Here is a 12712-nt window from a genome sequence, read left to right as displayed (position 1 = left end):
TCGAATGAACTGGAAGATAACACTTCCTTGTTCACCCCGGGACTATGACAGGTTTGACAAAGGTTTTTTTGTGTTGACTTGTTAAGGACCTGTAATGGACCTGGCTGGAACACTGAACAACTTGAATGGATGGTTTAACACTGCAACCAATATCGTCTAAGATACGTCCCGATCATCTTTCTCCAGGTGGCTTTTCTCCTCGCCTTCCCCTGAAAAAGAAAATATTTTCAAAAATATGTGAAAGGCTGTATCTTCATTGTTGCTATTCAATTCGCTTTGGATTTATTCTCAAAGAAAAAGTGGCACATGAATTCGAGGCTAGCAAACCCTTTAAAATTAAGTTGGTCCAGAATTGTATTGTCTCATTCGACATAATCATGCGTTCAAATCCACAAAACAAGGGGATGTCCTTAATCGTTTGATCTGGTTTGTCAGTATTTTCACGAGTTTGGATCATGTTCCGCCATCACTTTGTTACTTTCTCAATTCCTATGCCAAAGCGCAATTCCCATATCACAAGCAGCGATGTGACGAGGATATTTGCAAATTCCTGACATCATTCTGTTGGAGTACTAGGCCTATAGGTACATGTAGTATAAAACACCTGTTAACCTTTCCGTCGTTTGTAAGTATTGATAATAAGTCAGAAATGATACACATCAATGACACAAACGACAAGAAATAAAGGAAAAGGTGAAATAGCAACAAAAAGAGTACTGGCACTGTAAGTGGTCCATGTTTTTGTCAGTGAAACGTCTGCGGATGGTATACAGTAAAGGAGGGTGTACTTTAATAATTACCCTATTGACGTTCGTCCTTAGGTAATTTCGACATTCTTAGCAAACAGCTACTATATTCCAAGACACACCATCTTGATATCCTCCAAAGTTGGTATTAGTGCATTTCTGTTTTCAATTTCCACATTTTGGTTACAAATGTTCATTCGTTTTTTTAGCAACAAAACAGTCTTCATATCAGAACCCCCCCGGTCAGGAACCTTTCACCCGGCTCACTAAATTGAAATCGCAATGGAGTCCTTTACAAAATTTGGTAAACAGTTTAATTGGGCAGTCATGTATGAAAAATTCCAAATGTTCATATCTGAAGGGATACATTTTGACAGGTAGACAAAGCATGTTTTACACTTGATTTGTAATGTTAACTCTTGTTGTAGACTAGATGTCTCTATCGCCCATTTTGTATTTGCAAGTATTGCAACCTTTGTTTATAAAACCGGGACAAAAGCGACACATACCATGCAGTGGTGTGCATGCACGTTAGCCTGCAACACGCTTGCTTTCCTGGGGTTTGCAACTGTAATCCCTGTACACATACAACCAGCCTATATTCACAACAGATCCGAATGCCTAGTCCAATTCTTAGACACGACCTCACTAGACACTGTGTTCAATGGGCAACTACGAGGGGACCAATGTAGTAATGCACAAATATCTGATGGGTCGGATTTTGGTTTTGCCTCGACCAGGTTTGGAATCATCTCGGACACTAAATGCTTTTTGGATGTTGACTGTCAGCCCCAAATAGGAACAAACCAATATTCGGTTTACACGGTATCAGACATTTTCCTTAAAACAGGCAAATAATGAGACTTATAAGATTGAATTATGCGGCCAAAGTCAAACTTTACATACAGTTTTTCATGTTGCCGGTCAATGTATGTCGTTAACCACTTTATATTACATGGACACACATGCGCGCCAAGAAAATGACATACTGCAACCTACACATTGATTCCTTCAAATGGCCTAGCGCACAAACGCATTCAAATCAAAGTATTCAAATCAAAGTTGCTTGTGGATGGGGAGAGATAGGAGATTCATAATTTTATACACATAAATACTATATAGGCCTTTGCGGTACGATCGTAGTGAACCTTTCGATGTCTCAGTGTACATTGTACGCGTCCAAGCCCCAACCGATGCAAAGTTCGGCAAAAATTCCGAGACCTGTCTGAACCGAACCTTAATTGATACACACTTGCAGCACTATTTGATGCGAAGTTAGATTTTTTCTATAACTTTCAAAGAATATGGTACACGTGACTGAAGTTCAAATAAATTCATATAGTGTCTATGTGGATATTTCCTTTCAGGGACGATAGATCAGGCGGTATAAATGAGGCCACTGTGTTTGGCATTCCCCGTCACTCACATATAAACGTATTTATTTTCCAGTCTAAAAACCTTAAAGACGAACAATGATCTTGTGGAGATGTCTTTTTGTCATGAAATACCCACTCAAAACGTTTTTGAAGCTAGAGGAATGTCTGCAACCTAGAGTGCAGTTGATTTTGCGTCTCTGTCGCAAGGTGTTAACCACTAATCCTTACGGTCAGCCCAGAAAGGCTGACCGGGGCCAGTGAAGTTCTCCTTGAATAGGATCTTTTGTTCACAACCATGGCTGTGTAAGCCACAAACTCCTTTGTTGTCAGGGTTACTCGTGAAGCTAGACAGTCCAGGGCAGACGGTTCTTTTCAAACCGTTGAACTGTCCAACACCAAAAGGCGAACGGAATAAAGGGGGGTTACCACCAACCGTTGAACGGTTTCCAAACCGTCCGTATTTTGACCTCACGCCTTAGACGGTAGACAACAACCGCATTAATTGGTTGCACATGAGCAAAATAAGCCCGCCCTGCTCTAAACGTACTTAAAGCTAATGAAGATGAACTAAGAAATTGACTGGAGCGAGATTTGAACCTGCCACCTCTAGAATACCGTACCAGGGCTCTAACCAACTAAGCTACCCAGCCCTATGTTGGTGGCTCCTTCCAATTGTCAATATCTCGGTTCGGGGGCGCTTGCAAGAAGCCATTAAACCTGAAACACCATGTGGCCAGGGATCACACCCCAATTACACACAATACAACCTGGGAAGTGGTGAACAGGGATCACTCAAAGAGGATACGGCTTTTTGAACCATATGCAGCAAGGTATGAGACGGAGAGAACCCCCCCCCCTCTGCTTTGTGTTGGTCATTGTCTCGCAAGAATCTGGGGAATTCCTTTCAGACATCTTGGGGGATGTGTTAAGTAACAATAGTCTGGAATGTGTATAGGGGTTGGGCATGTGGGGGGTACCCCTCGGTCTCATTTCTTGCTGGGTATATTTTGAACATAAATCATGAAAACAAATCACACAGGGAAACTGACCAAGTGCTTATAATGATTATAACGATGAACAAAGAAATTGACTGGAGCCATACTTAAAGCTGTGCAGAATACTGTTTTTACGTTAGAAAGACTCTACCGTGTTCCTGCTTGGAGCAGACAATGTAACAGCTTGTTCGGTGGGAAGTATTTTTAGGGTTATGTTAGAACCACCAGCCACAGAGCTGTGTTCCCATCCAAAGGGTGTCAAACTACTTTGCAAAACAGCATTTCAGGCATTTCACAATAAACCAAAAGTCTACTCAAAGTTTGCAAATAAATCTAAAAGTGCCATCAAGTATATTTTTGGAAAAAGTAAAGTATATATTTTCCAATTTTGTTTTTACAGCATTTTCTTTGTTTCTTTCAAGTTTTACGCGATACATTTCTTTTAGATCGTTTTGTGTGATTTTTTTTTCTATTTTTGAAAACATTTGATTTTGCGAGATATGTTTTTCAAAGTTTGTTTATGGGATATTAAGATATTTTTCTACCACAAAATGGGGTCAGTCTACTTGACCACCTCCATATCCTTGGCTCCACGACGATCACCCAAAAACGGAGACTTGGCAAAAACGCCTCCTAGGAGCCACATTTTTCATATACTGTTCACTCACCCCTTTTGGTTATTAATATATCAATACTGGTGATTTTGACGGCTTATTCCTGTCCGTGAAATTTTGCATTCAGCAGGGCACCTTTCCACACAAGCTAAAACGCATGTATAAATAAACTGTAAAATACAATAGTGTATGGGTACAAGACCTCGTGGCACGCACGGTGTACCTCAGCTTTTTGGGGGGGGGATGCTCGAACATTGTTTCACATGTGACTGTGACTTCAACGTTGGTGAATTTTACCTGGTACGTATGTATGTACTTTTTATATTTGACACCAGGCAAAATCGTCTAGTGGTTAATAGCCATTGCCCGAACTTGTATGAATGATGCATCCGAGTCCTGCGCCCTCTCTGAACACGCAATAGTTGGGGGTGATAGTTGGCCGGTCTATGAAAGTCGTCATTTTCGTCATGTTTCTAAAAGCGTACACAACCAATTCACCCCTTCCCCCAGCGTACGCTTTGTACTCTCGTGAAAATTATGACAAAAATGGATGGCCCCTCAGAGCTTTAGTGGAAACTATACAATTTGCTGGCTCAAAATGACTATGAAATGGATTTGTTAAGGTCGTACTGCAACCAACATATATAATGAACACTCCCAACAACAATACTAATTTTAAGTCGATGAGGGGGTGCTTCTCTTCAAAGCAGTTAGACATGATTCGCGCTCTTCTCGCTAGCTCTGCATTAGTTGTGCACGAAGCCGCAAGGATGCAAAACAAAAAAGTCAGTCATTCCACCAACAAAGAACCGATATAAAAATGACAAGAAAAGAAATTAGAAGTCAACAAAAAACATGACCCTTGTTTTTCATGCACTGGTATGGTATTGATCCTTACCGTTTCAACTCAATTACGCTCTTCAAAGGTTTTCTACATAAAGAAAAGATATTTTAACCAAATTATAAAAAGCGCAAAGACTTGTCACCACACACATTCCTTTTATTTTTTTTTCAAAAAGAATAATGTACAATTTCTACATACGTTCAAATTTGTCGAAATGCTTTCTGTCCTGAAAAATTTCAAAGGTCCCTTAGATTATAAATAACTTTCATTGAAGAAAAGCTTAAACGTTTCTCATAAGAGTGATTAAGAAATTTTCGTGTAATCGTCATCACAGCCTCCAACAACTAAAGTGCACTCCTAATTGTATATATCTCTGCTGAAACCCGGCAATCTGCAAACACGGATGCGCAACCTCAACATTACCAATCGGTTGTGTCTTCGCCAATTTGTACGTTCCAACCAAATATATTGTATTACATGTTTACCTGGCTTTCCCATAGTCATGTCGTCTTTGCGTTTCTGTTTCTCTTGTTTCTTGCAGCAGCAGTAGGTGAAAATGCCGATCATGACGACAACAAAGACCACACAGCCAATAGCAATGCCTACTATCGCTCCGACTGATAATCCGTTGGGTGGATCAGTGGAAGAGGGAGGTTCTGTGAATACAAAATTATCAGAATCAAAGTAGGTTCACCAAAAACAAAACAAAAAGAAACCGTTCCTGTCTGCACATAAAGAGTACATTTATGTAACTTATATTTGCACCGATTTTTGAGGGGATTCAGAGTCTCGTGTCTGAACTTAAGAATTTTGCAACCCCGGCAACAAACATTGCGATAAACGCTCAGTGCATGGAGGGGTCAGTGTCGTTTCATTCGTGTCGTCTTATTTTTACTTTGTATTGTTTCCAAATGGTTCAATATTCTTGTAGTTTTCCTCCTTTCTTCTGCTTGTTTTATCCTTACACGGAAACAGGTGGAAATAATAAAAAGGTACTTCATCACGCAAGTTAACATCCGTGTTTGAACTTGGGCCAAAGTAGCAGTTAATGAGAAGCTCTGTGAGGCGGGCTTCATTGGATATGGCTGCATCAAATGCGAAAATGCACAAAAAGGACATCCGGGATTACGGTAAAGTCTGCTCGCAGCATGCAGCTGTCAACATATTTGCATTCAGTAATGATCTCGATCAAGCCTTTGATACAAGATTTCGCAAAGGCCTTGAAATGATAAAAACCCACACTACATATATTGCTTTCTGTTACCGCACCTTTCCTTATTACAAAAAAGGTGACAGCTGAACACACCTACCTGCATTATCGGATGTTTTGACATAATTTCAATGTATAGCTATGATTTATTTGAAAAGCTTATACGCACAACTTCAACCTTAACCACCTTTAGGTGTGCGTAAAATCATATTGAAATTGACGGATTGAGGACTTTTAAAGGTACTGTACTTTTGACAGTTTGCACACATTCGACCAAGAGGGATATGTAGTATTAATCGTTTCACAGACGTGTTTTACCCTTTCTGATCCGAAATTCAAAACAGAAACCAGGTTCAAATCAGGAGTTTTGATTTCTCCTACAAATGTTGTTCAATGACAACATTAAATGAACAAGAGTTATTCTTACATGAGATTACGTGAGATTAAGGCGATTTATCATCGTGATGTTTATTGTTTCACTTTTTCCAAAAGCATGTTATACCATCATAACCTCACCATTGAAAGGATAGCATTAATACACGTCAAATTGAATCAAGATCTCTCTGAGTGTAAATAGACAACCCACACAATCGAGGTTATGCACGGTAGCCATCTTCCAGGTCAGTGCTTTTGTTAGCGGGGATATGCACAGAAGGTATACATATACACGTACTCATGTGTATCCGTACTTCTTTTGGGAATAAATAGCCAGGCTGTTTGTAAGATTTTGAGTTTCATTTGAGTTATTTTTATTACAGCATTTCTACAAAAAGGTATTTTATGGGATCTCACGATCACTCCCTGTGATGAAACAGCGCATTTTGTTTTTCGTGAACTTGACTGTCCTGTGGTGTTCAACATGGTGTTGGCCAGTCCAAGACAAACTCGTACAAAGACTTTGAAAACTGATGTTTTGGAGTGACAGAATAAAATTACAAACACCTGCATGGATAATGGAAAGGTGCATCAAAATCTTTAAAAAATTATTCCAAATGGCAAAAGTAAATCTAATGTTAGATATTTTTTTCCTCCTGTTTCCTGGTCACTGCGATAAGTTGTAGTTAATTCAGAAGAAAACACCTCAAATATTGTTACGATATTACTGGTCCCATTTGTCCAGCTAAGCTGCAGGCAGCAATCAGACATTTTTGGAATGTTTACTATTGTTCGTCTGACCGGGTGGCGATGCTGTGCCAGAGTTGTATATCCTTCTGTGTCCTTCCCCATGCACGGACAATACCATGCACAACCTGTACAGCAAAGAATCTTTCCTACGTTTAATAAATGCATGTATCCGTGTATAATCAACCTCAGTCAATGAAATATATCCCCTCTGCTCTATTTTGGGCATTGGGGTGGTTAATTTGGAGAAAAGCTAAGATTAACCAGTTCAAAACAAAAATAAACAAACTGGCAATGTCTGCAACACAAATATATAGTTGGGGAAATAATTTCCTGTAAATAGTAGTTTGAAATTACTCCGCCTGTCACAACAGAGACACCAGCGGGAATAATAAACTAAATTAGGTTAGGAGTTGAAAAGTTAAGATCTAGATATCATTAAGTCAAATATCATCCACACTTGCACATGGTCAACGGTTGCACACGGAGTTGGCAAAGCAAATTGTTCGCGTCGAAAACTGAGTTTGCACATTAAACATGAAAAGTGACCCTTCAATGGTTGACGCATCCCAAAAACTGGACAGATGCCACGACACTGCAAAACAACTATTTAATTACATTTTTTTGTTCTTATACAGTTTGATTAAACTAAAATGCCTATCAAGTAGACACATGAGCATCTGAGTTTCAGAAATTATATTAAAAGCGAAAGGTCAAATATATTAGATTGTTATTTCACAGCATAACTAAAACTCGAAGTTTAAAAACAACAAACCCGAAAAGAACCTCAACATGGTGTATATTCATATCTTTACCGCATAGTTGGAAATCATTGGATATTTCGTATTAACCCTAAAATCCAAAAGACAAAAATATCAGTGAATACGAACAAGGCATGCTTTGATTTATGAGCGTTTTTTGAAAACGCCACGCGTGACATCCCTCGACTTTTAGCTTCGAGGTAAACAGGGTCTTTTTGCTCCTTAACAATTTTTTCAATTGTTTTCATTCGTGAAAGAGCCACCCCTTTTAAAGGCAGGTGCTACTACCTTTAAAACTGGTTGCGCTTGCAACTCACGTTCTTTCCCAGCGGGACACAGTGCTGGTGGGGGATGAGGACATGTTTACTTACTCATTGAGAATTAAAGAAAATCATCTGAATGTCTCTGGTATCACATTAGCCTATTATTATCTCTACGAAGTCCTCAAGCTTTTGCCTCAAAAATACGTGCCTCACAAGCCACATACACTTCATACAGAGCCCTGTCTTGAATTAAACTCCACTTTGATATGCTCCTAATAGGATTTTAACAAAAATGTTTAATGCACTCAACAGAACTGACAGGACGGAAGTTCATACAGCTGCTTTTGAAATACTAATACGAGTACAAGTTTTGTGTAACGATGAGATGTAAATGATTTTGCTTTTCAAAATGAAATCGTAATTAAAACTAATTATATCTGAGTAATATCGGCAAGAAATTAACACAGCAAAATTCATTTTAAGGTAGTTTTATCTTAATTTTGGTAAAACATCTCACAAATAATCTGATATATGCGTGTATTTAAATGGCAATTTTCAAAATAAACTGATACCGAAATGATAACAACTTCAGACAATTAGGCTTCGGATATTTCAGCAACTAGTGTGGCAATAACATAATACAGAATAAACTATATCATCATAAATATTAAATTAGTTTTTCCGTAAACGGTCGGTGGTATCATTTATGATTGCAAAAATTGAGGATTTCTTCAAGGACTCATGGGATGTCCAAAAAAAGTAGTACAGTGATGTCATGACACTTTATGGGTACTTGGCAATGAATATGGTAATTCAAAACGCCTAAACGTTAGGAAAATTTCTGTGTCCTGTAGCCCTCGTAATAATATAGTAGATATTTACACACGTTAAGTTTATTTATATGCTGAACAACCATACATATATTGAATAAGTCTATCTGTGCTAGTTCATCAACTACTACTCGGCTAGAGCAGCCTGGTGCACCAAATCCCCCCATTCCCCCTCCCCCCGTTTGTGAATACGGTCGATTCACAATAGGGCGCCTCCAAGAGTTTGCAACGCATTGACCAATCACAGTGCGCGAAATGTGTCGACCATTCCCAAACGCGCGTCGGGTCGACAGATTTCGTGGTTGAATGTGGTTGGCCAACGCGTTACAAACTCTTGGAGGCACACTATTGTGAAACGCCCGTATTGTGTACTCTGCATCTGCTTAACCGCACGACAGAGAATACGATTGATCAAGAGCACCTCTAACGAAAAACGTTTTTCTCTGATTTGTATCTGTTCAAATAAATATTGAAGTATTCAATCGAATGCAATATAAATTGATTTCAAAGCTCAAATATAACAAGCTTAACGCTTTTTTCAGTTCATGCCAAGATGAGAATTCAGAATGCATACCGCGTCATTCAAAGAAAACAGAGAAAACGAGGAAACCCTCTCCCTGTGCTTGTAGTCGATAAACCCTTGTGCATGTCAAACAATTGCTACAAACAATGGCTACATGGTGTTTAAATGAGCCCTCAGTTCATTTAAAATTCTAATATACATATAGTGATGCCTGACCTCAGGAAGGAGTACGACAGGTTGGCAGGTACGCAAGTGATACTGCATCCGATTTGGAGACTTCTATATTTATTTGATCAGATAGAAAAAGTTTTTCCTTAATATACAGGTGCTCTCTAATTGGAGTTACGCTGCACACGCTGCCCGTGCTCACATGCATGCAATACATGTTTAAGTTCCAAGTTTATTAAAGCACTTAACGCGATTATGCACTCCAAATAGATGTAACCTTGTTTATAATTATGCATTCATGAACATAAATTGGTCCAACAGTAAAACAGTGTGGGAGTGGCCCATAAAAATTTACAAAAATTAAACATATCTACATATCGTTTTTTTTCTCAAACTCTTCGGGATGTTACAGTTTTCTTTAAGAGCTTTTTGTAAGGACAAAATGAATGGAAACTGCTTTGTGGCAACGACGTCGTGGCAAATACCAGGGTTCGTTTCAGTGGGTAGCAAATTAATAAAATGTGATTCTGAGTACTATTTGGACCAATAAAATTGGTGATTTAGCAGATTGCCAAAGAGTCCACTGCAAAAGTTAAAGTTTAAAGACTCCTACACAGCGCAGTGACTTTCAAAGGTGTGCACAGAGCCAGTCGTAGCAAATGCGCAACTGAATCGTATTACCAATACATACATGTAAATATTCTCAAAAAATGCAACGCAGGATAAACTGCGCCCACTGTAGTCACGAACACTGGCTTAAGTAACTGAAAGCAGTTCATCTTATACTTTTGCAGTATTAAATCACATGAATTACTACTTCTTACAAAGGTCCAAGGCTATGTACTGAATAAATCCAAACTTTTTCAAATTACCACCACTTTGAGAAAATATTGACGACTTTCAAAGTTGAATTTGAAGAATACAAAACAGCTTAAAGTGAGACTTTCAAAAGACAGCACAGCGAAGGAAACACAAACAATTTAACAACTGAAATAAAATGAAACTGTGTTTTACAATATACTCAGCATGTAACTTATCCCTCTTCCTTCTCCTTGTTGGAGGTCGAACCTCCATTGAGTTCCAGTGCTTCTTTGTCAGGTGTACCACCTTCCTTCTCTGGGTTAACTAAAAGAACAGATGCAAGAAATTAATAACGTTTTTTTAATTCGCAATATCCAGATAATGACCCATTTAATTAGTGTAGATTTGAAATTTAATTACGGTCCAAAACAGGTCTATTGTGAACTTTATACAAAATACATCTGATTCAGTTTTTTTTTAACAGTCGTATTGAGAGAATGGCAAAGTAGCAAATCATATGTGCTAATTTGGTGACGCCTTTGTTATTAGAAACATTCCAACATAATACCGCAGGTTTCACGGAGTCACCGAATTAGCCTTTTCGATTAACCGAATTTATGTTGGTAATTGAACAGAAATCTGAGGCAATTTTCGCCAGCGAGATGCAATACAAAAATCAATACGGACAAAAGAGAGATTTACCTCATGCACACAGCCTACAAGTTCCACCTATTGGTTATGCACACAAACATATTACAATACGCTTGTCCATCAAGTAATGAGACCCGGGAATATTGTAGGGACTCCATTTTCTGTATTCAAAGAACTGCAAATTATTTAGGTCAGTTATACGAAACTTTCTTTCTACATGCATCTTGAACATTTATGTTTTTCCACTTTAAAAGAATACCTCGGAAATATTCCTAAAAGAATGACCATTAAGTTGTTCAAACTAGATTTCGCCTAGAGGTCAATACATAACCAAAACCGCTGGAGGAAGATATGTCTTAACGATTAAGACATGTTTACCTGTTTTTTTTCCTCAAAAAATATTCAAAAAATCACCTGAGGACTTGCATTGTAGACAAGAACACTGTTGGCTAAGACTTTCTCGGCAAAAAATGCAGAGAGTGAGGACAAGAAGAATTGCTACCAAGGCAACTGCTCCAACGCTAATTCCAACAATTTGTCCTGTTGTAAGTCCATCACTGGCTGCAAATAGACAGTAAATGAAACAAAGAAATCACTTGGATGTTTCCTTGGAATAAAACAAGCTCCCTCTTTCTTATTGCTTGACCCCCCCCGCGTTTTCCCTTCCCTCAATCCTGAACACGGAAGTTACATGCTTTTCAGACCGAAATATTGCTCTGATACAATTTGATTTCTCTCAAAAGATGAGCAATGCATTTATATCACCAACTTCCAGCCTCCAAAATCCGAGCTGTTATTTTTCCTCACCCGAACACAATTTATCGACTGAATAAACTGCCAGGAGAAAACAAAACTTATAGTTTTCAGTGCTTGGAAAAGAAAACAACACATATAAGAACTGAAATATGTTTCTAACATGAACATGCTGCTTGCAAGAACGAACTGTTAACACATATGGTTAGCATGAGGTGGCTGATAGGCAGCACAACATGGAAATGTATACGCATTTACTAAAGAATCTAAGAAAGGAAATTAATAAAAAAATCACTGGAGTCCGTCAGAGATTTCACGTAAAAACTCAGAGATGCAGCAAGAAAGCTTTTGAGGGATTACGAAGAAAAATAAACAAACCCAAAGATGAACAAATGAGAAAGCACGCATTACAAAGAACAGGAATCAAAGATTATCAGCAATTTACACCGAAGTTCCTTTCAGGGATCCTTCCTTAACATTTATAGATTAAGAAACAAATCATACAGGGAAACTGACTAGGTGCTTATGAATAATTATAAAGATGAACAAAGAAATTAATTACAACCATTCACAGATTTCGGTAAGTTAGGCACACAGATCCGATCAAGTACAGAAATATCTTGAAAATGTACATACTAGCAATTACAAAGCCATTACAGCGTTACTGACTTTGAGAAAACACTCTCAGACAGCAAGAATAGGCAAAATGTAGTCCAAGAAATACACCCCCAGATGGAAGTCATTATGACGGTACTGCAGATGAGTGTAATGTTAATGATGGGTATAAGGTACGCGATAAAACGTAGTGCAACGCTCAAGAATTTCATCAACTAATATCATCTTTTAGGTGTTATCTTTAAGCTTTGGCCAAATAAAGACAAAAGACGTCTGAATCGAGAGTCGGGCGTATTGCAAGTCGCCAAACAATATGGCAATGAAGTAAACATTCGGCATCCAAAAGAAAATACGATCCACCTTTTTCACTTCTTAATTTTCTGTTTCTAGTTTGCCTGTTTTAAAACAACCTGAAGTATTTTGGTGTCAAACGATAGCAT

General features: G+C 38.4%; 1 protein-coding gene across 4 annotated transcripts in view; it reads right to left on the bottom strand.

The window, feature by feature from the left end:
- LOC110990617 (uncharacterized) overlaps positions 1–12712 on the bottom strand; it is a 271293-nt gene that overhangs the window by 232235 nt on the left and 26346 nt on the right. For 2 of the 4 annotated variants that reach the window (XM_087142131.1, XM_087142132.1), the window contains exons 7-8: positions 11319–11465; positions 8205–10577 (exon numbers count right to left, since the gene is read on the bottom strand). The exons of the other annotated variants lie outside the window; for them this stretch is intronic. In XM_087142131.1, coding sequence (XP_086998257.1) covers positions 10486–10577; positions 11319–11465 — 239 coding nt within the window. In that variant the 3' untranslated portion in view covers positions 8205–10485. Of the gene's footprint in view, positions 1–8204; positions 10578–11318; positions 11466–12712 lie in introns of those variants that run through there. 4 annotated transcript variants of the gene reach the window in all.

Source organism: Acanthaster planci, linkage group LG10 (genome assembly GCF_054643075.1).
Source record: "Acanthaster planci isolate LZ-2023a linkage group LG10, COTS_SCS, whole genome shotgun sequence".
NCBI lineage: Eukaryota > Metazoa > Echinodermata > Asteroidea > Valvatida > Acanthasteridae > Acanthaster > Acanthaster planci.
The sequence above is the reverse complement of the archived record's forward strand: the minus strand, read 5'-3'. Positions and strand labels throughout refer to the sequence as shown.